The sequence below is a fragment of the Giraffa tippelskirchi genome, chromosome 10 (genome assembly GCF_054371585.1).
Source record: "Giraffa tippelskirchi isolate mGirTip1 chromosome 10, T2T-mGirTip1v1.2.pri, whole genome shotgun sequence".
NCBI classification, from domain to species: Eukaryota; Metazoa; Chordata; class Mammalia; order Artiodactyla; family Giraffidae; genus Giraffa; species Giraffa tippelskirchi.
This window is the reverse complement of record NC_137284.1, coordinates 60,246,736-60,273,893: the sequence shown is the minus strand read 5'-3', so window position 1 is coordinate 60,273,893 and position 27,158 is coordinate 60,246,736. Positions and strand designations below refer to the sequence as shown.

The following is a 27,158-nucleotide window of genomic DNA, read 5'->3' as shown; positions in this document are numbered from 1 at the left end:
TCGAACAGACATTGTTTTTTAAAGAGGGACTATATAATCCCAGGTGTTTTATCTCTGGTAATGAGAGAAATGTCTGTGTTTGTTTCAGACTGAACGAGCCGAGAAAGGGACAAGATATTTGCATGGTTAACTGACGATGAGTCCTTCATTCTGAAAGTAATATTCCCCTGATGTCAATTACTTTTGTATAGACATCTGGCTGTTTATCATAAGAGTGCACAGATGTCAACTTTTTCAGTCTCGTAGCTAGAAATGTAGTGATTACTTGACTTTGATTTGAGTAAACATAAAATCTCTAACATTTAAAGTCAGAAGTTCACTGCAGGAAAGGATTTGGACTGACGTTTATTAAAGAGAGTGGTTCCTTGGAAGAAAAAATCGGAACCATGCCGAAAGATACAGACACTGATAAAGTAAACAAAGCTCTACCTAACAAATCGCAGAATTTGAACATGACATTTATCTATTTCTTGAACTTAACAGAAGCCGGCGCTGACGATATTGACATACTTCCCAATGGTCTGGCTTTCTTTAGTGTGGTGAGTATCTTCCTTTCCCATCTCAGTGGAAGAAGTACAAGGAAGTTTGATGAGGCCTGCAAAGCAGTCACTTGTTTTTAAAGTTCCTCACTTTCAAAATTATATTCTGAAAACAAAAGACAGGTCAAACAGGATCTTGGAAATTTACCTCCAGCTTCTCTAAATATAGGGATGAAAAAGTCTTTGCCAGTTGATCTGTTACTCTTTATGTCCCCACTGCCTTCCACTAAAATATTCCAGTGCAATCTGTTTGTTTGTTATTAAAAACGATATCTGGAGCATGATTGTGGATATTGATACTACATTATGCTATTTTAAATGCAGCATATACCTTTCTTTCCATTCAACATTCAATTTAAAGCTAGCATTCTTGCTGTTATTTATTTTTGAACAATATACTAACTCCCAAAGGAAGCCCAGTGCTTTTTCTTTCTTTCTTTTCCCTGCTGAAAAGCCTATCATCAGTGGAAAGTCATTGATTGAGTTTACCCTTCACTTTTGCCTTAATTTTTATAACCTGAAAAGTAACAATCTTTTCAGGCATATATTTTAAAGACTTTAAAATGGATTGGCCAGAGTGATGCTAGGTTATACCAATATGCATTCTAATTGGAAAACCATATATATGGGCCAAGGTGATGAACCTCAGCATCTTCATGGGTTCCATTTTTCCTGAGAAAGAAGAATCCAACTTTGGGACTTCCCTGGCAGTCTAGTGGCTAAGACTCCTCGCTCCCAATGCAGGGCATCTGGGTTTGATCCTGGGAACTAAATCCTCATACCACAACTAAGAGTTTGCATGCTGCAACTAAGATCCAGTGCATCCAAATAAATAAATAAATCTTTTAAATAAAGAAAAAAGTATCCAACTTTGAAGGCAGCCTGTAGGTATTCTGTTCCCGCTCAGCAGCCATTATTTTCAGACTCTGAGACTCAGGGAAAGATGTGAAAAACTTAGAGATGCTTTAGAAGACAGTAGTGACACTAATAAAATAGCTGTCAGACTTATGAGAAAGGTGAGAGAACACAGCTTAGATGAGAATAAGGGTTAGAACACTCTTCGGGTTCTTGATGGTTTTTATATGAAAGCCTGTGAGCAGCTGGTTGTTTACCATGGAGGAAGAAAAGAAATACTGTAGGTTTTGGCAGAAACATAGATATTTATATTAAATTTTCAAACTACAACTTTAAAAGAAAAATTGTAGTTAATTACTTACTCACAATGAGTAAAATGATATTTCTGGGAGGACTCTGGGTTTGTGTAGAAGCAGACCTTGGACATATGTCTTACAGTCTTAGGGAAAAGCGCTGAGATTCCTTGTCAGCATTATACATAACCAAAGATACAAATATCTAGAGTAAAGTAGAAAGCAGTTGCTTGCCTTTTTTTTTTTTTCAAAGAAGCTGTTCTCAGAGATTTGGGTAATCCAGAACTCATCTATTTCAAGATTTTATCCCCATAAAAATAAATCTAAATTAGGAGGAGTGAGGTCTTCAAATACATAAATCTATAGCCATTTTTAGCTGAGAGATCTAATATAGTCACAATGATCTTGTAGTCAAGTCAACAGAATTTCTTCTGCATGATTTTCTCTTATCCTTCCTTGGTTATATGACTTTTCACTGGTTTAAAATGATTTACTTTCATTTTACTGATTTTTAAAATCTATTCAGCATTGTCTCTAATATTTCCTAGTATGTGCTCCTTTCTAAATGCATAACTCCTCCTACATCACGGCATTTGTTTATTCTTTCAAGCACTGTAGCCCATTAACCCATCCCATTCAACAATTAGGGGCAACCTCAAAACTAACACCACATTTAATGAGGACTTGGATGACATAGAATAGAATAGAGATTTAAATGGCAGTGTAAATGTACTTAAAACTGCTGAACTGTACACTTAAAAATAGTGAAAATGGTAAATTTTTTGTTATGTGTATTTTACCACAAGTGGAAATAAAATAAAAATTTTAAAAGAGATAAAAACAGGTTTAAATGATATCTTAAATTAAGATAATTATGGAGAGTTATTGGGGCTTTCCTCGTAGCTCAACTGGTGAAGAATCTACCTGCAATGCAAGAGGCTTTGGCTCAATTCCTCGATTGGAAAGATCCCCTGGAGAAGGGTTAGGCTACTCTCTCCAGTATTACTGGGCTTCGCTGGTGGCTCAGACGGTAAAGAACCCACCTGCAATGCGGGAGACCTGGGTTCTTTCCATGGGTTGGGAAGATTCTCTGGAAGAGGGCATGGCAACCCACTCCGGTACTCTTACACGGAAAATCCCATGGATGGAGGAGCACGGTAGGCTACAGTCCATGGGGTTGCAAAGAGTCGGACACAACTGAGTGACTTCACTTTCACTTGGGTTTTAAATTTGCATAAAGTATGACTTGAAAAATTCAAAAGAGAAAAGATCTCAATTATTTCAGTGAGTGCTGAAAAAGCATTAAATAAAATTCAACTCTCATTCCTGACTAAAAGCTCAAAAAAAAAAAAAAAAACCAACAACTAGAAGTAGAAGGAAACTTCCCAGAAACCTACAGCAAACATCATTCTTAGTGGTGAAACATTCACTGCCTTCCCATTAAAGTTTAGAAAAGGAAGAAAATGCCCTAAAACACTGTAACCATCAGTAATCTACTAAAGTTCTTAATAACCCAAGAAAACAAGAAAAAGAAATACACTGTAGGCAAAAAAACCAAAACTGCCATTAATTTCAGACAGCATGATTACCTGTTTTTCTAAACAGTCCAGGAGATTCAACTGACAGACTCTTAGACCTAATAGGAAGTTGAGTGAAATGGTTCGATTCAAAACGAATATATAAAACTCAATGACTTTCCCATGCACTAGGAGAAACCAAATAATGTAGTAGTAGTAATACTACTACTGCTACTATTAATAAGATTTCATTTGAACAGCCACTTGATTTCTGAAATTTATACAGAAAAATAAATGAGCAGATATACTTAAGATTATTTTGTAAAGGTAAAGCAATGTGGTGTGGGATATATATATATATAGTATGTATAAATATATTTATATATAGTATAATGTATATATATAACTATATATATAATGAATGAAGCTGTAGTAATTAAAAAGCAGCATATTAGCACAGAAATAGGGCACAAGTCCCCAGACAGACCAATATGTAAACAAGGATCTAGTACATGACAAAAGCGACATTTAGAATCAGTGGGAAAGGACAGCCTGAGTACATGCCATGCACTAACCCAACCTTAGGATCTAGCAATGAAAAAATTAGACCAAGTTCCACCTGATGTCCCAACGGGGAGACGATGGATATGTGTCAGAGAGCAGTTTAGTCCCACCCTCAACTCTGTGTGTTATCTCATGTCCACCAACCTTCTGGTTACCCTCTGAGGAGACTAAACCCCTAGTCTCTGTCTCAACTCAGAAATATCAGATACTGTTTGGCTTTCAGCCTTCCACCCCCCGATTTTTCTTTTCTTATTGTTTCATCTCTGCTTTCTTTGTGTTTCTAGCTTTATGCCAGCACCTTTAGCCAAAGTATCGCTTATTTATAGTTACTACTTTAGTCCATAAAAATACTTAAGCATTTATATTTAACTTTTGCTCTGTTTTCAAAAGGGCCTAAAATGTCCAAGCCTCCACAGTTTTGCACCAGATAAGCCTGGAGGAATACTAATGATGGATCTAAATGAAGAAAACCCAAGGGCACTGGAATTAAGAATCAGCCGTGGATTTAATTTGGCTTCATTTAATCCACATGGTATCAGCACTTTCATAGACAGTGGTAAGAACTGATGCACTCCCAACATTTAAAACAAAACAAAACAAAACAAATGGTTTGCAAATGACTGGAAAATAGATTTGGATCGTATCTGTATAAGAGAACAATTAAGTCATGAATTGTTTCTGTATTCTTCATACAAGTAAGTCCAACATTGCCTCTTCAGCTGGCAGTAAGTTATATACTACATTTTGAAATTTCTAGTAGTTATTAATTACACCTGAAAGAATGTTTAGATTTCATAACCTTTTCATATATCTATTTTCATTGCATTGAAAAAGAGCTATATTTCTAAGTTAAACTATAAACAGATTATCCATGAATTCTGTATATGGAGTGAGATACACTCTTTCTTAAAGGTCAGGAGACCAATGATCAGAAATAACATTAGACAGACAGTGATGGGAAAGATGGGAAAGACGAATGATCTGTTAGGTCCTCTAACAGCTTATACATTCAGACTGTCCTTGCCCGTGGTATTTAAATGTCAGTGTCTACCCAGAGGTCCTATGGTTATATCTTGTAAATGAACTCTATTCTCTCATTTTTTTAGATGACACCGTTTATCTCTTTGTTGTAAACCACCCAGAATTCAAGAATACAGTAGAAATTTTTAAATTTGAAGAGGAAGAAAATTCTCTTTTGCATCTAAAGACAATAAAACATGAGCTTCTTCCGAGGTAATTAGTCCTTTTGTTCATTCTCAGATTTATTGCTACCTTTTTCAGATATTCCATATCATGGTCCTTCCATCTTTTGTGAGAGCTGAAATACATACATACATACACACACATAAACAAATACATATTTATATGTATATGTGTATGTATAGTTTCCTTGCAACTTTACTTTTCATAAATATTTACATGAATGTAAAATTTTGAATGAAACCAGTGTTTTAGCCATGGCAAAATTACATTATCCAAACTCAACTCAGTATCGAAGTGATTAAATCGTACACAGATTTTTAACCCCCAAGAAAGAGTCTTTAGAAACTCTCTCAAATGCACATCCTTTCAAACTGGGAAATATAACAGGTTCATGAAAACTTGCTCAGAATTTCTACCATGATGTCCACTAATTGAATTTATATTCATATAACCTACTAAATAAAAGAGGCAGGAATTGCATGGTTTGAGAGTTTTCTGTTATCGTCTATACTGTAGAGATTAACTGTCCCTTAATTTGAAGAATGGGCTTCCCTGGTGGCTCAGCGGCAAAGAATTTGCCTGCAATGCAGGAGATGTTGGTTCCATCCCTGGGTCAGGAAGATCCCCTGAAGGGAATGACAATGCACTCCACTATTCTCGCCTGGGAAATCCCATGGACAGAGCCTGGCGAGCTACAGCCCATGGGGTCTCAAGAGTCAGCCACGACTGAGCAACTAAACAGCAGTAGTTTCCTTGCAGAGCAGGAAAAGCTGACGTCAGTGTTCTATGCAGACTCGCTTGAGAAATGAGGAAATGCTGGACTGCAGGGGATTTGCTTTTCAGAGCCATCTCGAGAGTAGAAGACAAACCTCACCATTGTTCCTTCTGTCACCTTCCATTTCAGATGACTCATCACACAAATAATAATAATACCTGTCCTGCCAAGGAAGAGTAGCCTGCTTTATATGGAGTTTGTATGCTTAGTATGGAACTAACATGAAATGTTTTCACAAGGTAGCCATGGGCTACTGGCCCTACAGAATTGGAAGTGCGTCACTACTACTTCAAGAACACAGCTGGCTGATAATGTGACTAAAAGAGGTTCAGCTGCATCTTTTAAGCTTGAACTTGATGAATATTTTTAATATCTACTTCTCTGTCTAGAGCTTAAGTGTGTAACTGCCAACCATTCTTCCAAAAATTCACTTCCTAATAAGTAGGAGCATAAGTACCCTCCAGGCAGCCTTTGCTTTAGGGAGCTCTTTCAGAAAGAGGGGACCCACCTTCCCTGTAGCTGTTTTGGCTTTAACAAAGGGGAAAGCCGCTCTTTCAGAAATTTTTGCATAGGGTAATTGGAATTTAAATTTAATAACACCCTTACCTAACTGGTTTTAAAAATGTAATTGTTTTCAGCATATAAATCTCTCACCTGAAGCACTGCACGATGGCAATTTCATCATCCATCTATCTGGAAGTGTTTATTGAGTGCCTGTTCATTCTCAGCAGGTCGGCTTTGCAAGTCAGGTAGAAATTGAACAGTCAACCTTAGTTTGACTAATAACTAAGCAAAGGAACTCAAGAAAATCCAGCAATTGAGAAAATGGAAGCTAGGTAAATGTTATTGACAGCCTGACCAGCTCACCAGCCAATGAGGCTCCATCACGCTCTATACTGTGGATAGCTGTGTCCTTTCACGTTGTTCTTAAACCTTACATTTCTTGCTGTCAAAAAAACACACTCTGTTGGCACTAACTTCTTTTTTCTTTTATAATAATCCTGCCATAATTGCTAAATGATCTGTCTTCAGATTACTTGGTACCATACAAAATTGTTCTCCAGCTATTGATATTATAGTAGGTTACATATATAACTATACCCATGTGATTTTAGCTGAGCTTTTCCTAGGGAACCTCTTACCAAGAATTTAAGGCACATATTGTGTAAACCTTCTGGATACTTAATCTTTAATATGGAGACCAACTGGCTTTTCATTTTCTCTCACATGTTATTTTTCTTTTCCAGTGTGAATGATATCATAGCTGTTGGACCAGAACATTTCTATGCTACCAATGACCACTATTTCTCTGATCCTTTCTTAAAGTATTTGGAAACATACTTGAACTTACACTGGACAAATGTTGTTTACTACAGTCCAAATGAAGTTAAAGTGGTAGCAGAAGGATTTGATTCAGCAAATGGGATCAATATTTCACCTGATAAAAAGTATGAGCTCTTATAGAAGTATTTTCATTTCTCTTTAGTCATGGTGCTGGATGAAATTCTTTACTTTGCTCTTTTTTTTTTAATGCAGAAATAGCTTATCTGTTATTTTTGGTCTATGATAAATATATATGGTATTTATAACTATTACTATAGTACTATATTATTATAATACATATATGTAATATATTATTGGCCTTCCAAGGTTACTGGGCTTTCCAGGTGGCACAGTGGTAAAGAATCCACCTGTCAATGCAGGAGACACAAGAGATGCAGGTTTGATCTCTGGGTCAGGAAGATCCGCTGGAGTAGGGAATGGTAAATCACTCCAGTATTCTTTCCTGAAAAATTTCATGGACAGAGGAGCCTGTCAGGCTACAGTCCATGGGGTCGCAAAGAGCTGGACATGACTGAGCGCAAAGGAGAGCTTATAATTTATTATTAAATATGTATATAATGTTTTATATAAACATATGTACTATATAGGGAGAAGGCAATGGCACCCCACTCCAGTACTCTTGCCTGGAAAATCCCATGGATGGAGGAGCCTGGTAGGGTACCATCCATGGGGTCGCTAAGAGTCGGACACGACTGAGCGACTTCACTTTCACTTTTCCCTTTCATGCACTGGAGAAGGAAATGGCAACCCACTCCTGTGTTCTTGCATAGAGAATCCCAGGGACGGCAGAGCCTGGTGGGCTGCCGTCTATGGGGTCACACAGAGTCGGACATGACTGAAGCGACTTAGACTTAGATGTACTATATATTTATATACAATATATAAATATATATTTATATACAGTATTTAAATTTGGCCTATATCATTATGGGCTTCTCCATTGGCTCAGTGGTAAAGAATATGCCTGCCAAGCAAGAGATATGGGTTCGATCCCTGTGTTGGGAAGATCCTGTGGAGAAGGAAATGGCAACCTACTCCAGTATTCTTGCCTAGGAAATCCCATGGACAGAGGACCCTGGTGGGCTATAGTCTATGGGGTGGGGGGCAAAAAGAGTCAAACAGGACTTAGCAGCTAACAATGACAACAAATATTATCATTATAGAATTTAATTTTATAAATGTAAATTTTTATAAAATGAGTTCATATTTATATATACATATTTAAATATAAGGTAGATGTTTTTCTTTTAAATAAATATGTTATTGTTTTATTGGCTGCATATTGTTCCATTATAAGGATGACTGTAAACTAGCCAATTCTCTATGGATATATACAATTTTATTTTCTGTACAAAATACATTTTTTAATTTTCTTTTACCACTGAAACTTATCCATATATTTTTAAGGAAGAACCTCCCCCCAAGGGAGAATGACAGCATAATGGTTAAATCTTCAGATTTTGGAGTCATATAGGCCGAGATTCAAATGCCTACTGGGTATTGGCTAAATCTGGGGCTATGAGCCCCTTCCCTCTGCACATTTGTACAAGTGTTTCTGTAGAACAAACTCCTCAAAATAGAACTACTTACTCAGAGTGCTCCTTTTAAATGTTAATTTTTATAGTGCCAAATCCCCCCCCAAATTCTTTCACTTTTATATGTCCAACTCTAGTTTATAGAAGGGATATTAAATGCTTTATTAATTTCCCCTTTTACTAGGTTAGCACATTGAACAATTTAAACTACTACACATATAACATGAAATAAATCTGCCATCCTTGACAACTAAATGTCTTTATTTTCATGACAATTTCTTCTTTATTGTCGATTACAGAAAATGAAGGTAGAATCTTTTAAATTGTCTGTAACTGATCCAATCCAATCTCTCCCACCAAATCTGTTTTTCTTTCCGACTCTCATCTTTCAATTATGAGAGTCAAACTTTCCAGTCACTCAAGCTGAAAATAATAATAACAATAGGGGATCCAGCTTTAACTCCCTTCTCACTATTCCTACCCAGCCACTGAGCAAGTCACACTGGTTCTGTGTGTGGTTCCATCCCGCACACTCAGCCCCTTCCTTTCCATTAACACCTGCTTGGTTCGGGTTCTCACTCTCACTTTCTTCCCATTTGTTTTCAGTCCACCTCCATTTTTTTTTGCACCATTGCCAATTTTGTCTTTCTGTGTCCCACTGCCCTTCCAAGACCTCCAAAAGAGGGACCTCTGTCTGCTTCACCTTTGACTCCTCACACTGAGCCCAGCCAGGCACAAACCACATGCTTAGTGATTGCTGCACAGAACTGACCATTTGTTATTATCACACTCTGTTATTCTAGAAATTCAGTGGACCTCAGTTCAGTTCAGTTCAGTTCAGTTCAGTCGCTCAGTCGTGTCCGACTCTCTGCGACCCCATGAATTGCAGCACGCCAGGCCTCTCTGTCCATCACCAACCCCCGGAGTCTACCCAAACCCATGTTCATCAAGTCAGTGATGCCATCCAACCATCTCATCCTCTGTCGTCCCCTTCTCCTCCCGCCCCCAATCCTTCCCAGCATTAGGGTCTTTTCCAATGAGTCAACCCTTCACATGAGGTGGCCAAAGTATTGGAGCTTCAGCTTCAACATCAAACCTTCCAATGAACACCCAGGATTGCTCTCTTTTAGGATGGATTGATTGGATCTCCTTGCAGTCCAAGGGACTCTCAAGAGTCTTCTCCAACACCACAGTTCAAAAGCATCAATTCTGCGGCGCTCAGCTATCTTCACCGTCCTACTCTCACATCCATACATGACCATTGGGAAAACCATAGCCTTGACTAGACGGACTTTTGTTGGCAAAGTAATGTCTCTGCTTTTAAACATGCTATCTAGGTTGGCCATAACCTTCCTTCCAAGGAGTAAGCGTTCATGGCTGCAGTCACCATCAGCAGTGATTCTGGAGCCCAAAAAAGTAAAGTCTGACACTGTTTCCACTGTTTCCCCATCTATTTCCCATGGAGTGATGGGACCAGATGCCATGATCTTAGTTTTCTGAATGTTGAGCTTTAAGCCAACTTTTTCACTCTCCTCCTTCACCTTCATCAAGAGGCTCTTTAGTTCTTCTTCACTTTCTGCCATAAGGGTGGTGTCATCCGCATATCTGAGGTTATTGATATTTCTCCCAGCAATCTTGATTCCAGCTTGTGTTTCTTCCAGCCCAGCATTTCTCATGATGTACTCTGCATATAAGTTAAATAAGCAGGGTGACAATATACAGCCTTGACGTACTCCTTTTCCTATCTGGAACCAGTCTGTTGTTCCATGTCCAGTTCTAACTGTTGCTTCCTGACCGGCATACAGGTTTCTCAAGAGACAGGTCAGATGGTCTGGTATTCCCATCTCTTTCAGAATTTTCCACAGTTTATTGTGATCCACACAGTCAAAGGCTTTGGCATAGTCAATAAAGCAGAAATAGATGTTTTTCTGGAACTCTCTTGCTTTTTCGATGATCCAGCGGATATTGGCAACTTGATCTCTGGTTCCTCTGCCTTTTCTAAAACCAGCTTGAACATCTGGAAGTTCACGGTTCACGTATTGCTGAAGCCTGGCTTGGAGAATTTTGAGCATTACTTTGCTAGCATGTGAGATGAGTGCAATTGTGCGGTAGTTTGAGCATTCTTTGGCATTGCCTTTCTTTGGGATTGGAACAAAAACTGACCTTTTCCAGTCCTGTGGCCACTGCTGAGTTGTCCAAATTTGCTGGCATATCGAGTGCAGCACTTTCACAGCATCACCTTTGAGGATTTGAAATAGCTCAACTGGAATTCCATCGCCTCCACTAGCTTTGTTCGTAGTGATGCTTTCTAAGGCCCACTTGACTTCACATTCCAGGATGTCTGGCTCTAGGTGAGTGATCACACCATCGTGATTATCTGGGTCGTGAAGATCTTTTTTGTACAGTTCTTCTGTGTATTCTTGCCACCTCTTCTTAATATCTTCTGCTTCTGTTAGGTCCATACCATTTCTGTCCTTTATCGAGCCTATCTTTGCATGAAATGTTCCTTTGGTATCTCTAATTTTCTTGAAGAGGTCTCTAGTCTTTCCCAATCTGTTGTTTTCCTCTATTCAGTGGACCTCAACTGCTTATCAAATCAAGGCAGGCTAAAGGGCTAGACTTTAATAGGCTAGTTCCAACCTCTCTCTTCTACTGTTTTCATACTTACTACGCTTTAGACGAGCTCACTATTTTGCAAACCTGCCTCCTTCATTCTTGCCCCTGTACCTTTGCTCACGTGTTTTCTTTTGCCTAAAAGATTCTTTGTCCTCATATCCTCAAATCCAGTTGCTCAGTCCATGTCCACTGCAGATGCCCCTTTCTTTGTAAGCCCTTCTGGTTTTTCAGGAGTTAGATATTCCTTCAGTCTCTAGACCCAAAATATGTCTTATGGTACCATCATGCTGCATTATTTGTTTAATGTGTACAGGCCATCTGATAATCACCACACACTATAAACTTTTCAGGAAAAACAGCTGTTTTCTTCATGTTTATATCTGTCACAATACTGAGTTCATGGTTTTACCCATCATAATTGCTCAGTAGAACGGTTGCCATGGAACAGTCAATTCGATGAGGAAGATTATGGTAAAGCAGTCCATTAATTCACCCTCCTGAGATGCAGACAAATTATTTTGAGTAGATACTTATCTCTAATGCTTGAATTTCTCAATATGTTAATAAATATGTCTTCTGTTTTATACCAAATATTTCTACATGTATATGGTCCCTTGAAATATCAAATTATATTGTGGAATATAAAAGTTTTTTTAAACATTTGTTTTATTGTCCCTTCAGTGGCAAATATCACAGACTTTACATATTTTTAAAATTTATTTGTTTTTAATTGGAGGATAATTGCTTTACAATGTTGTGTTGGTTTCTGCCATACATCAACATCAATCAGCCATAGGTATACATATGTTTTCTCCCTCTTGAACCTTCTTCCTACCTCCCACCCCACAGACTTGATATTTTAAAGGCTGCCCTATATTATTTTTCCTTACCAATCTTTTGAAAAATAATTTAACAATTTCACGACTGTTGTAGCAGCACTGAATTGATTTTGAGAGCTTACTTTTAAATAAAAATTGACCTTTATCAGGCTTTCCTTGAGGGCCCATCATGGGTTAACTTCTTGGCAGGTTATTAAGACTTATTCTTCCCGCTGTGTTAATGAAGCTTTGTCTTGGCTTGGAGCTCTAACCAGTGTGTCCTTCCTGCAAAGGTACATCTATGTTGCTGATATATTGGCTCATGAAATTCATGTTTTGGAAAAGCACCCTAATATGAATTTAACTCAGATGAAGGTAAAATATTTCTTTCTGTATCTAAAGTTGACATTAATCTTGAAATTACATAGTCATACTATATTATAACAATACCTCCCTTAAAACAGAATAGCCAGTGTTGCTCTTCTGGGTTTTTCACTGCTACCTGTCTATACTTGACCAAGTCTGTTGTTTCCCAAAGTCACAAGAACTGACTGATTACATGCAGCAGTATGTTGGGAGGGCCATTTGCATTAGAGTCAGAGCCCACTCCATGAAGTACTGATGGTACCCGATGAATTCCAGTAAGAAATTTTCACAGTTGAAAAGACTAATAGATGAATTCCGAAATGAAGATTTACGCAAGTTGTCAGTTCTTTCAATAATAAATGAAGGTGGAAATTGGGTTCCACACCATTATTATTTTCTTCCTGCTTGACAACACATATTTTAGATTGATGAAGAATTTCTTCTTTGAATGAGTTTTTTGAGCTAACCGATCATCGTGCATCTTTTAAAGGGGGAAAGGAGTTCATTTTTTAGAGAGATTGATTACTGCCCTAACTTTCTTAATTTCAGGAAGAATGAAAAGTGACTCTAAACCAGTGCATTACATTTATTTTATGCAATATTGGTGTTAAAGGGTGGAAGCAGGAGATGAGTATAATTTCCCCACATGCATAGGGGCAAGAAAGGTTAGCCCTAAATTATCTAATCAAGGTTTCTCGTGACATTTAGATGTTGACGTGTTTTCATTTGGAAGGTACTCAAGTTGGATACACTGGTGGATAATTTATCTATTGACCCTTCCTCGGGGGACGTCTTAGTAGGCTGTCATCCTAATGGCCAGAAGCTCTTCGTGTATGACCCGAAGAATCCTCCCTCATCAGAGGTTTTTATTGTTTACTTTTTAAATCTTAATTATTCAAACCCTTTTGAATAATACAATAAACTGTCCCAGGGATGGTCCGTTTAGTCCTTTTAAACCAATAATACAATAAACGTGTGGTGGTTGGCTTCGTAATTGCTTTAAGCCAATAATTGGCAGAATTTCACATTGTTCAAATACTTTTAGAAAGGTAATCTTTTGATGTATTAAATGATGGTAGAAGCTAGTCAAAAGATCTCTTTTCTAAAGATGTGCCCTCCTTGTGTGGTATACTGGCAATTTTTTAAATACCTGGCTTATTGTCAGCTCACTGTATGACACGACTTTTGTTCATGCTAAAGTAGGCACATTAGTGTGGAAGTTTTTCTATTAATGCTCAGTTACTGTAATAACACTCAATCCAGTGTTGGCATGCAGTCACTAGATGGCTTAAGAAAGTACTTTCTTTGAGGTTTTAACAAAGTAATTTAAACATTCAAAAAATTCCTAACTGCTATTTTCAACAGCATGTCCTCTTAATCATTGTGTCTTTGTGCAAGATTATTGATGACTGAGTGACATGGGTGGATGGTGGTTTATATTAATCCTTCATATCTCCTGAATAGGTTCTCCGCATCCAGAATATTTTATCTGAGAAGCCTACAGTGACTACAGTTTATGCCAACAATGGATCTGTTCTCCAGGGAAGTTCTGTGGCCTCCGTGTATGACAAGAAGCTGCTCATAGGCACTTTATACCATAGAGCCCTATACTGTGAGCTCTAAATGGTCCTTCTGGTATGCAGGTGTGCTAGCGTCTCAACAACTAATTTTCTATGAATTGCTAATTCTGAGGGAATTTAACCAGCAACGTTGACCCCAAAATGTGTGACATATATAGTAAATTTATTTCGGCAATGAAAGGACCCCTTCAGTTCACATAGCACTTCTAACATAAAAAGAAAGTGAACAGTTTTTAAAAATGCCAAGAAAAGGTAAGAAAGCTGCTTTCAGCTAAGTGAATACACTCTGCACAAAATATGCCTCATGTCTGCCTTCCAACTGCCAGGCATGAATTCCACTGAAACAGGGTAGATTATATTTCCTTAAAATGTGAGTGACCTCAGCGCCACCAGTGTGACCACTATGACTCAGAACTACTGATACATAACACGTTTTGATATCTTATACTTACATCTTTGTTTACTATTAAAGAGTTGGAGTTATAGTAAAGACTAACTAAAACCCAAGTTTTGTCTGTGCTTAATTCTCATGGCATATCCTCAGCAGAAAGTGGCCACTTCCTTGCGGGGTTTCCTTAGGAGGGACAGCCATAACAATGCTAATTTTTCTCATTAAATCTGAAAAATAAGCCTTTTATTTGAATAAAAAAGAACAACGAATTCATTAAATATGGTAACTGGAATTCTCAATTAGTATGAAGTATTCTATCTGCTCTCTTTCTTAATGGGAGCCAACTTGAATACAAAGAGAAGATAACAGCTCAGAGCTGGGAGGTCAGTCACACCACCTCCTCATTGAACACAACTGTGAACGTCATCAGATGAGACAAAATCAGTTGTCCAGGCACGCACACATGCGTGTGTCTCTGTTTGTCTGTCTGTCTGAAGGTGTCCTCCTCATAGGAGAACATGTGTGTGTGTCTGAAAGTGTCCGCCTCATAGGGGAACATTTGTGTGTGTGTGTGTTGCTCAATCATGTCCAACTCTTTGCAACCACATTCTTTCCACTTTGTGTGTGTGTCCAACATTTTGCAACCCATCAGGGCTGAAGGTGTCTGCCTAGGGGAGCATTCGTGTGTGTGTGTGTGTGTGTGTGTGTGTGTGTGTGTGTGTTGCTCAATTGTGTCCAACTCTTTGCAACCACATTTCTTCCACTCACTGTGTGTGTGTATGTTTCTCAATTGTATCCAACTCATTGAGACCCCATGAGCTGTAGCCCACCAGGCTCCGCAGTCCATGGAATTCTCCAGGCAAGAATACTGGAGTGAGTAGCCATTCCCTTCTCCAAGGGATCTTCCCAACCCAGGGATTGAACTGTGGTCTCCTGCACTGCAGGCAAATTCATTACCGTCTGAGCCACCAGGGAAGCTCTTCCACTCACTATACTTCCTATAAATTCCTCTGTGTTTCTTTTCCACTGTAACATCAAAGCACTTCACTTCTCATACTTTTCCCATCTTTAGCATCGTTATCATCAAAGTATTTGTCAATTACTTATAAAGTGAAAGAGTGTACTAAAAATGGTACATTCATTATCTCATTTAATCCTAATTAGGGCCCTGAGGGAGTAGGTATTGATTTCTATCACTGTTAACATTTCACAGATGTTCAGGGTCACATACCTAGTAAGGGGTGGCTCTCATCTACTTCTGATGTCAGAAGCTGTGCTGTTACCCACCCCATGATGCTTCTGCCATGGAACTAATGAGGATCTCATGATCTACTCTTTTTCTTAATACGTAGTTTCTTCTGTTTTTATAGGTATCAATTTGAGTTCTTTCAGAAGGATCATTTAAAGACTTAAATGTAAATTGCATAAGTATTCCTAATCTTGGTCTTTGACCACATTTGGCCTGTGTTTTTATTTATATTTTTAAATAGTCTGCTACTATAATATATTGGATGTATTTAATCCTAAAATAATTACCATTTTTTGCTGTTTACATTATCCATGGAGAAAACATTAAGTCATAGATAAGCAAAACAAGATTAAATATTATTCATTAGGGATCCAAAGCCAAGAAGCGTATATTTTAGATTTTAGACTATAAGCAATGACTATCTAAAAAGCTATATTCATGAAAAGTACCAGAATACAACAGGCATCAGATAGACTTGGTTTCTATTGTGTTTATTAGAAAATTGATCTGGACAAAAGTAAATAAAAGTTAATAAGCACATGTGTCATTTATCTTAGAGATTTTTAAAGTTTTTTTGTTTTTTAAATAAATGCTGGTTTTGAGCCTCTGTGGGCTATGAGGGATTCATAAATATATTGTGCATCTATTTACAGTGATCTTACTGGGATCATATTGAGTTTAACAATTTGGTTGGTTATTAAGAGGTCATTCAAAAGGAATGAAATGGCAATTGGGATGTGCCACCAATAGGTGGATTTAGATCTCAGGTATGTGAGTGTGTGTGTTTTAATTTGTTTTAATCTGAGGTCTTGTTTGGTGACAACAAATCCATTTTGGTCTTTGACAAAATGTCAGCTCTTTTACAGCAGCTGAATGTGAATGTGGACACCTAATAGGAGCAGTAAGGAAAATTAAATATACGCTATAACTTTAGTATTTGTTTTTCTCATTTTGTGTATGGATGGATGATTACTGACAACTAGTCTAAGGCTGATCCCTTTTCTAGGCTTGATTTGCTCGGTTTGAATCCTCTCTCAGAGACATAGCTTGTCTAGGCTGATGAATATTTACTTGGCAAAACAATGAAGAATTAACAGCACTCACTTTCACACCACCCATGTCCACCTTTCTCCTCCTTTCTCTGGCCACCTAGAGTTTTCCTTACTCTGAGATTTCTACAAAACATTTCTGGGTGTGAGAGAAGGCGGACTGAAAGAATTCCAGCAGCGCTCTCTTAGCTTTCTGCTCCTGGTTTTCAAGGTTTTTATTCCATAAGGCAGAAGGCAGAGAAGAAGAAAAAAGAGCCTAGTCTAATTTTTATAACTTCAAAGAGAATAACTTTGTTTTCTTAAAAATTTTTTAATACAGTAAATGACATTTCTGTAATCAGACTTTGAGCTAGGCATTAATATATAACAGTGAACCAGATACATGCCTATATTCTACTAGGAGATTCAACAAATGAGAAAATAGATAGATGATAGAAAGACAGATTATAAAGAACTAAACATAGGGACATCCTGATGGTACAGTGGATGAGAATCTACTTGTCAGTGCAGGGGACATGGGTTTGATGCCTGGTTCGGGAAAATTCCACATGCCGAGAAGCAACTAAGCCCATGTGTCTCAACTACTGAGCCCAAGCGCTTAGAGCCTGTGCTCTGCAACAAGAGAAGCCACCACAGTGAGAAGCCAATGGCCTGCAGTGAAGAGGAGCCCCCGCATTCCACAGCTAGAGCAAGCTGGTGTGCAGCAACGAAGACCCAGCACAGTCAAAAATAAACAATTTTTTTTAAAAACGGCCATACAGTCCAGCAATCCCACTGCTGAGCATACACACTGAGGAAACCAGAACTGAAAGAGACACATGTTTATTGCAGCACTGTTTACAATAGCTTAGACATGGAAACAACCTAGATGTCTTTTGGTAGATGAATGGATAAGGAAGTTGTACATATACACAATGGAATATTACTCAGCTATAAAAAAGAATGCCTCTGAGTCAGTTCTAATGAGGTGGATGAAACTGGAGCCTAGTATACAGAATGAAGTAAGTCAGAAAGAGAAACACCAATACAGTACATTAATGCATATATATGGAATTTAGAAAGACGGTAATGATGACCCTATATGCAAGACAGCAGAAGAGACACAGATGTAAAGAAAAGACTTTTGGATTCTGGGAGAAGGAGATGGTGGGATGATTTGAGAGAATAGCATTGAAACGTATATAACCGTATGTAAAGTAGATTACCAGGGCAAGTTTGATGCATGAAGCAGGGCGCTCAAAGCCAATGCTCTGGGACAACCCAGAGGGATGGGGTAGAGAGGGAGGTGGGAGAGGGGTTCAGGATCGGGAGACACATGTGCACCCATGGGTGATTCATGTCGATGGTTGGCAAAAACCACCACACTATTGTAAAGTAATTAGCCTCCAATTAATTAAAAAAAAACTATAGACTTGAATTACATTAAAAAAGAAGGAACTAAACATAGACAAATGATTAAAGAACAATTTGGAAAAACCCAATTTTCCCACCTCCACCACTTTTGAAATGTATAAACCTAGAGGAAAATTGAAAGAGTAGTTCAGTGACTTCCTAAATATCCTTCACCTATATTCACCAATCACCAGTTATCATTTTTCCATTTTTGCTTTACTTTTCCAAGTAAAGATGCTTTTATTTTTCTGCATCATTTGAAAGCAAGTTGGAGATATCATAAAACTTCATCTCTGCATACTGCAGCTTGCATCTTCTAAATATGAGGCCATCCTTCCACATAACCACAATGTCATTACAACACTTAGCAGTAATAATACCTCTCAATAATAGTGATGCCATCTAATATCTGGTACAAATTCAAATTTTCTCAGTGGTCTCCAAATGCCTTTAATAATTGCTAAAAAGCCTCCTGATGAAAGTGAAAGAGGAAAGTGAAAAAGTTGGCTTAAAGCGCAACATTCAGAAAGCTAAGATCATGGCATCTGGTCCCATCACTTCATGGCAAATAGATGGGGAAACAGTGGAAACAGTGTCAGACTTTATTTTGGGGGGCTCCAAAATCACTGCAGATGGTCATTGCAGCCATGAAATTAAAAGATGCTTACTCCTTGGAAGGAAAGTTATGACCAACCTAGATAGCATATTAAAAGGCAGAGACATTACGTTGCCAACAAAGGTCCATCTAGTCAAAGCTATGGTTTTCCAGTGGTCATGTATGGATGTGAGAGTTGGACTATAAAGAAAGCTGAGCGCTGAAGAATTGATGCTTTTGAACTGTGGTGTTGGAGAAGACTCTTGAGAGTCCCTTGGACTGCAAGGAGATCCAACCAGTCCATCCTAAAGGAGATCAGTCCTGGGTGTTCATTGGAAGGACTGATGCTGAAGCTGAAAACTCCAATACTTGGCCACCTCATGCAAAGAATTGACTCATTGGAAAAGACCCTGATGCTGGGAAGGATTGGAGGCTGAAGGAGAAGGGGACGACAGAGGATGAGATGGCTGGATGGCATCACCGACTTGATGGACATGAGTTTGGGTAAACTCCAGGAGTTGGTGATGGACAGGGAGGCCTGGCATGCTGCAATTCATGGGGTTGCAAGGAATCGGACACGACTGAGCGACTGAACTGAACTGAACTGAACCCTCCCATCCCCCATGCTCCCCAATCCAGAATTCAATTGAGGATCACAATTCACATTTACTTATGTCTCTTGAATCCTTTTTAATGTGAAACAGTCTTTCTATTTTTTGTTTTTGATTTTAATGACACATTTTTCAGTGCAAGCAAGATATCTTCTGGAATGATCTACATTCTGAATTTACTTGGTCGTTTCTTCCTGGAGTCCTAAGCTCAGTTCAGCGGCACTCATATTTCCTGTAAATTAGAAGTTACCCTAGGCTTGACCAGATTCCAGTTAAACAATTTTGACAAGAATACTAATAAGTGACCTGTGCTTCACACTGCATTGCAGGAGAATATAAACATAGTTTTCTTCACTTTTTGTGATGCTAAATCTGAGTAACTGATTAAGGTGGTGATCACCTGCTCAACAGGGTTAATTTTTTCTTTCTTTTTATAAATTCAAGTGAATATTCTGTTACCTAAAACCTTTCATCTATTTGGCATTCAGTAATGTTCTTGCCCAATTATTATTACATTGGAGTTGCAAAATGGTGATTTTTCTTCCATTATTTCTATTAGTAATATCGATGGACAATACTCTATTTTTAAAAAAATTATCTGTCATTGAACTCCCTTTTTTCCTCTTCTATATTCTACCTCGTTTTTCTGGAAATTATTTTCTATCAGTTCCTAGAGAGCTATTTCTTATCTTTTCACAGATTTCTACCTTAATTTCTATCCAAAATCAGATTACTATTTATTTTGTAGGAAATTAGTACAATCATCTAATAAAGTAGTACGTCTTTATTCCGTTTTCATTCCCAATGATTTAAAAGTCTACGTGGATAAATCCTCCAACATGTAGCTTCTGTGTACCTCAAATTTCCACTCCCAACACCCGTTTCTCCCACTGCCTCAGCCATCCACTCCCATGGTCATATTCTGTATCAGAAACTTTCTTACTTATTAAACCTTTATTTCAAATCTCAGACTCCGCAACCACCACCCCCTTCATTTCTAAGTTATCTGTTCAGATACTGCCATTCTTCTAAAATTTTTGAATTATTCCAACCTCAAACTGATTGATAACCCTAGCCCCAGAACTTTCTCCCCTTCCAACTGTCCCCTCTTCTGCATAATATCTCTGCTTATCCAATCCAGCTTCCATCCTGTAATCACTTCCTTGATTTCTCAACCCCTTTACATATCTCTCCTCCTATTGTCTTAAGAAGCAAAACTCAAACCATTTCTTTACTTCACACATGCACCTGAGCAGCTATATGTGACCTGGGAAAATCAAAACAGCTGAATGGTTTCTCTTGAATGAATGTCAAAGCTCAGATTTGGTACTCAAAATGTCAAGCAATCCTCAATTTCTTCAGTAGATTAGCTTTTCTCTTTCTTGAGTTAGTAATTTTATACCTTCTCCTTTTCCTCAAACTTTCCACAAGCCTTTATCTATTCACACTTTGGTCGGTAGGTCTTGTCTTATAATTCATTCAGAAAATGGAAACCACCAGATATAAGCCCCCTCACATTTCCCCTCCCAAAGTTATACCTCTCACTCTAGCTGCATCCACCTCCTCCTATTTCTACTGTTAAAGTAGAGAAGGAGTCCTCCAGTTGTCCTTAGGACTTCACTTTTTCCATTATCCCTTCTCTCTTCTGCATCATCAAACTCTTTCCCTACTGATTCATTTTCATTAGCACAAAGACCTTCTAACCACATCTTCCATTTAAAAAACAACACTCCCTTGATCTCACATTTTTAACCACCACATACATCATTTCTCTGGATTCCAATGATGGCTTAAAATATGTCCAAAGATTTGACATTCTTCCCCCAAAGGCAAGCTTAATGCACTGCTCCTTAACAACTTATTGACCACAGACATATTAATACATCTTTTGTTACGCACAATATTGACCAGAAGATGTTTTGATATTCACTTACATAACAAATCGCCAGCCACAGGTATTAATTCCTGCAAAAATCTCCCTGTCAATAATGTGTTAAGAGTGGGCTGGATTTAGTGACTGATGTCTAACAAACAGAATAAGGAAAAAGTGACAACATGTGACTTTTGAGACTCAGTCATAAAAGGTGTCAAGATTTCCTCCTTGCTCCCTCATTCAGGCCACTCACTGGGGAAAGTTGGCTGCCTTATCCTGAAGACATTTCTCAGGCAGCCCTATGGGAAGGTCCACATGGCAAGGGGCTTAGGTCTCCTGACGACAGACGTGCAATTGAGTGATGCTGGAAATATCTTCAGATTACTGCAACCTCATGACTGACCATGGACCAGAAGCACTTCACTAAGCTGCTTCCACTTTCTGACCAACAACAATGCTCAGATCATGAATTTTAAGCTACCTTGTTTGGGGATAGTTTAGTACATCATAATACATAACTAATACACCCATCATAAATAAAGTCTTTGAGATCCACACTGTCTCTTCTTTCTCATTACCCATTCACTTCTCAACCAACTACAGTCTGGTCTCTGTTCAAGTCAAGGTCATCAGAGATCTTTGTGTTGCCAAATCCAATTACCTCTATCTCTGCTCTGATCTTACATGACTTCTAAGCAGCATTTGGCATGCTCTCTTCTTTGCTTGTCGAAACACTCTTCCGCCTTGGCTTTCTCAATACTATTCTCATTATCTCCTGTTTTCCCCTCCTTTGCTGGTTTGCACACCTCATCCAAAAATTAACAGAAATGTAATGGCTCTTTAGGGCCAAAATTGGGTGCTCTTTCCTCTTCCCCATCCATTCCAATGGGTTTATGTACTCCCTGTATACTGATTACTTCAAAATTAACATCGCCAGCTCAGACCTTGCAGTCATCTTTCATATCACGTTTGTCCTCAACTATCAGAAACTCTACCTGACTCTATCTCCAAGTAATATCTTTTCAGATCCATTCTTCTATCTCTGCTTCAATCTCTATTATTACCTCTTACCCAGAACAGTTTTGCAGGTGGACTTCTGTCTACCAGTGTTTCCCCTCTCCAACCTATTTCCTCCTCAGTAGCAAAGTACTCAGATCACGTCATCTCCTGCAAGACCTTTCTGTGTTACTGATCTCTCCACTAAGACCTGCAAGATGCTGTGTAATCTGGGTTCTGCTTCCCTCTCCAACTTCATCCAGCAATGGCTTGGGCCACACTGTAAATTGCACGCCTTGGCAAACAAGATCTTTCCCTCCACTGAAATTCCCTTCCTCCCACTCTTTACAAACCTAGTTTCTTCTCTTACTTCAGGTCTCAGTTTTAATGTCACCTCTTTGGAGAGGCTCTTTCAATTCCGGGAGACAGCAAAGGGCTCCACCAGAAGCATGTGTCTGATTCACAAACTAACTGGTCTACAGCCATATTCCCTCTATCTGGCCCTTAGACGCCAAGAGACAATATTCCTCTACTGTAGTCATCCCAGGACCAGGTGCTAGGAAACTAGCAACTAACTTATAGCCTCAAACCTGCCAAAATTATTCAAACTAGCCAGTCCTAAGTAGTTCATCCTGCCCTGCACACTGGCAACCTTCTCCAGTATTCTTGCCTGGAGAAGCCCATGGACAGAAAAGCCTGGCAGGCTATCGTCCATAGTGTCGCAAAGAGTCAGATACAACTGAAGCAACAGGGTATGCACCATGCCCTGCCTTGGCTTTACTGTCAAAACCCCAATAAAGGGAGCAGCCTCAACCCTCCTGTCCTGTTTTCTGCCTTCCAATTATCCAGGTGTCTTTCCCACATGGCACTGTACCATGCCTGTCCTTCTGTCTTTAGGTTTTGTGAGCGTAAAAAACTATTATTTCCTGAACCTCTCTGTCTCCTCTCACGGCTATAGATGACTGATTATTTCATAAAAGAACATGAAACAACTTACTGCTTTACTTTGTCTTTTTCTATTTTTTGTCTTTACCTTCCCTCCTGCTTCTTTCCTTTTTTTCTATCCTCCCTCCCTTCCTTCCTTGAAATATATTTCCCCTCTAGGATGTAAGCGCCTTGAAGGCAAGGGCATCTTGTTCACACCAAGTCTTCAGTGCTGAGCAAGTAGTTGTAAGTGCTCACCAAATAGTGCTGAGGGTGAATGCCAAGCAACATTCCTTCCCTTCCTTCCCAGGCTCCCATGGACTCACACACACACCATTCCAGAGAACAATTCAAACTCAGTGGCCATGAACCTGTCTGGAGAGTCATCACCACACAGTGATCCATGGGGTTTGTTTTGAAACAGACATGCAGGGGGTTGACTAAGTGAAGAAATGTGAAGCAACAGCAGCAGCAGAATCTCCACACCATATGTGTGTGTGTGTCTGTGTCTGTATGTGTGTGTGTTTGTATATTTACGCATTTTCTTCTGAAATATGGGTCACTGTTTTCACAGGAGTCTCTTTATTACAAATCAAAGTGATATTAAAAGGTATGTTGAGGGCTTCCCTGGTGGTTCAGTGGTAAAGAGTCCCGCTGCCAAGGCAGGAGAAACAGGCTTGATCCCTGCTCTGGGAAGATCCCACATGCCCTGGAGCAACTAAGCACTGTGCTCCCGAGCCTGGGAGCCACATCTACTGAGCCCAGGGGCCACAATTAATGAAGCCCAAGTGCCCTAGCACTTGTGCTCTGCAACAAAAGAAGCCACTGCATTGGGAAGCCTGCACACCCCAACCACACAGACAGAAGCCCTTGCCCGTTGCAACCAGAGAAAAGCTCATGTAGCAATGAAGACCCAGCACAACCACAAATAAATTAAATATTTTTTTAAAAGGTTGAAAAGTCTCCTTGCCATCCCATCTGTCCCACTTAGGGGAAACCAGTTTGTTAGTTTCTTGTGTATCTTTCCCATATTTTTACATAAATACAGGCAGATGTAAATACGTATTCCTCCTCTGTGTGAACTCTTTTCAAATTAATCTTCTTAAAAAGTAACTGTCTTACCAATACAATTCCAGATGTTACAGTGTTCCTTTAGTAGCCCTTCTTCCACAGCTTCAATAAAAATCAGCACAACTGAGGAAGGGCATAGGAAGGGCTCACCCTGCCACTCTCTAGCTGTGTGGACAAGGGCAAGGTATGCAGTTACTCTGTGCCTTGGTTTTCTCACCTATAAAACTGGGATGTTATCTACCTCAGAGAAGCACCAAGAATCAAAAGTTAACATAGGCAAAGTTCTAAGGACAATGCAAGGCACATAGTAGGTGCTGCATAAATGGCAAGCTTTATTATTCCACTATCATTATGTATTCAGACAGTATTTATGTATCCCATAAGTCAGAAACCTCCTTTGCTTAATATCTCCACTTCTGTGTTCTCTCAAACACTGTTGACTTAAACTCGATAGAAATAGTCCTTTTTTTTCCCTTGTGGTAAATAAAAACAGATCTTGAAGATGCTACTTGGCTTTGCCCCAACTCTTCAAGTCTTTCCCACCTTGTGCTCCCCTTCTTCCAACCGGATCCTTATCATGAGCATGGGAGAGTGCAGATTATTTGCTTGGCAGGATCTAAAGATCCAGAAGAAAGAAGGATCTAGGAGTCTTTTGAAAGTCTAACCTTCCAAAGAAACTATGTTTCCCTTCTCCCCTTCTCTCCTCCATTCTGCTCATCTTGTTACCTATTCTATTTATTTCTTTCCTTTCACTTCTCCTGACTTTATCTCAAATGTTGGGGGCAGATGCTGACATTCACAAATCCGCCCAGTCCACAAACAGAACACTCCCGCGCCCCCTGTGTCTAGGGATCAATTCTGTGTCTCATAGAACACCTTACGTTCCACAAACTGCAGTTTCTGGGTCTGAACTACAGCTCCCCGCACTCTCTGCCCCTCCAGCTTCCCCTAAGCCACCTGAGGAGCTCAGGTAGAATTCCGCAGCTTTTGACAGCAAACCTCCTCCTCTATCGTCCCACCCACCCGTGGGATCTCGCCAAAGCTGCTAAAGGAACCCGGGGCTATGGGTCCTGTCTCTGTATTTTGAGCCCTGAAGAAAAAAGAAATCCACGAGTAAAGGTTTCCTTGAAAGCAGGTAAATGTGGCCTTGAACCCGGAGTGGCACTGCGGGGAGGGACGGGACACAGCGACCTTAGCCCAGCGCCTTGGCAGCGCACCTGCCCGGGCGCCGGAGGGGCGGGACGGGCCCCACTGGGGGCGGGACCTGCGCAGCCTGCAGCCCCTCCCGAGTGCTCTGCGCGCACTGGGCGCCCCTGGAGCCCGGAGACCATGGGGAAGCTGGTGGCACTTATGCTGCTGGGCGCCGGCCTGGCCCTAGTCGGGGAGAGATTTTTGACACTTAGGTGAGTTGGCATCTTGAGCATCCTGGGCTCTCTTTCTCTTCTTCCAAGTTAGGTTAAGGGCTGCCCCGGGCCGCCTTTAGCGGGTAAGAATGAGCTGTTTGGGGACCCCTCTTCTCAAGCCCACCTAACAAACTATCCCTCGAGAAGCTCTGATGTGGAAAGTGAGCTGATTTCTTGCCTTTCCTAAGATCCTGAGGCAGAAACGCCCCGATTTATTTTCTGAAAGTTATGCAACGCCCCCACTTCCCCAGGTCACCCTCAGCATTCCACCCACGCTTGAACAAACTAACTCTGTTGGAAGCGCTGGTCTTGGGGGAGGGAGCCAGGCTACCGGCTGGATGTTTTTGGCTGGCTCAGGTTGTCCAAGGCAAGTTCAACCTTGCGGGGTACTGGGTTACCAGATTAAAGGAGCTAGCAGGACAGCAGGGAAATGAACTGAAACCTCAAGGGGAGATTGGCATTGTCTAGGTATCTGACCTGACCTTTTGAAGTGGAAGATCTAGTGGTGATAGCCATCCCAGAAATATCTCAGGAGAATACTGGGCTAGCAAGCAGAAATGTTTGTTAGATGATGACATGTGTTCCCGAATAGATGTTAGCCTCTACTTGCTTTCAGTCCTCTTTGGGTTGTTTTTATTTATTTCTCTAAATACAAGTTGGTCTCCTCAGGGGTTCACATCTATTGGCAGAATCTGCTGAGGAGCATGGTACCTTTTGATAATACATTCTAGTTCAGCTTGAATGGAGAAGGAAATGGCAACCCACTCCAGTATTCTTGCCTAGAGAATCCTGTGGACAGAGGAGCCTGGTGGGCTGCTGTCCATGGAGTCGCACAGAGTCGGACACGACTGAAGCGACTTAGCACCCGCAGGAGCAGTTCAGCTTGAAAGAGTTTATTGTTACATTTGCTCCCAGTGCACACAAGTGAGAAGATCATAAAAAATAATGATAATTATAAAGCCAATCTAAAGAGCATTTTTTTAAAGTCACGGTAAGATAAGTATAGAATCTTCCTGAATACAATTTAATAAAAATGTAAAATTATTCCTGGTGTTTAGAAGAATGTTTCACTGTGGAATCAAAAACACTATTCAAAAATAATTTGGCCAATTGTTTAAACTATGGTCAATTTAATGAACTCATGAACTTGCAAAGTAAATGAGCATAAAATTTTAAAAATAATAAAGCAAAGGCTACAGAGTTTAGCTATTAGGAGACCCTGTTGAATTTGGGGAAGGCAGTTGGGGACAAGGATCAAAAGGCAAGACTGTCAGAATGGCTGCTATCCAAAAGTCTGCAAGCAATAAATGCTGGAGAGGGTGTGGAGAAAAGGGAACCCTCTTACACTGTTGGTGGGAATGCAAACTAGTACAGCCACTATGGAGAACAGTGTGGAGATTCCTCAAAAAACTGGGAATAGAACTGCCATATGACTCAGCAATCCCACTGCTGGGCATACATACCGAGGAAACCAGAATTGAAAGAGACGCGTGTACCCCAATGTTCATCGCAGCACTGTTTACAATAGCCAGGACATGGAAGCAACCTAGATGTCCATCAGCAGACGAATGGATAAGGAAGCTGTGGTACATATACACA

At 39.7% G+C, this 27,158-nt stretch overlaps 3 protein-coding genes across 7 annotated transcripts in view; 2 read left to right on the top strand and 1 right to left on the bottom strand.

The window, feature by feature from the left end:
- The window catches only part of PON2 (paraoxonase 2), a 31,523-nt gene extending 17,011 nt beyond the window's left edge, over positions 1-14,512 (top strand). The window contains exons 3-9 of one of the 2 annotated variants that reach the window (XM_081531523.1): positions 484-539; positions 4,159-4,324; positions 4,911-5,001; positions 6,994-7,194; positions 12,353-12,434; positions 13,159-13,287; positions 13,890-14,512. In XM_081531523.1, the coding sequence (XP_081387649.1) occupies positions 484-539; positions 4,159-4,324; positions 4,911-5,001; positions 6,994-7,194; positions 12,353-12,434; positions 13,159-13,287; positions 13,890-14,048 (884 nt within the window). In that variant the 3' untranslated portion in view covers positions 14,049-14,512. Of the gene's footprint in view, positions 1-483; positions 540-4,158; positions 4,325-4,874; positions 5,002-6,993; positions 7,195-12,352; positions 12,435-13,158; positions 13,288-13,889 lie in introns of both variants that reach the window. The other variant, XM_081531522.1, reaches the window with a different exon arrangement.
- Positions 1-27,158, bottom strand: part of ASB4 (ankyrin repeat and SOCS box containing 4) — a 259,323-nt gene that overhangs the window by 163,212 nt on the left and 68,953 nt on the right. The gene's annotated exons all lie outside the window — the stretch shown is intronic.
- PON3 (paraoxonase 3) overlaps positions 25,466-27,158 on the top strand; it is a 44,284-nt gene continuing 42,591 nt past the window's right edge. For all 4 annotated transcript variants that reach the window (XM_081531525.1, XM_081531524.1, XM_081531527.1 and 1 more), the window contains exon 1: positions 25,466-25,559. In XM_081531525.1, the coding sequence (XP_081387651.1) occupies positions 25,486-25,559 (74 nt within the window). In that variant the 5' untranslated portion in view covers positions 25,466-25,485. The remainder of the gene's footprint in view (positions 25,560-27,158) is intronic.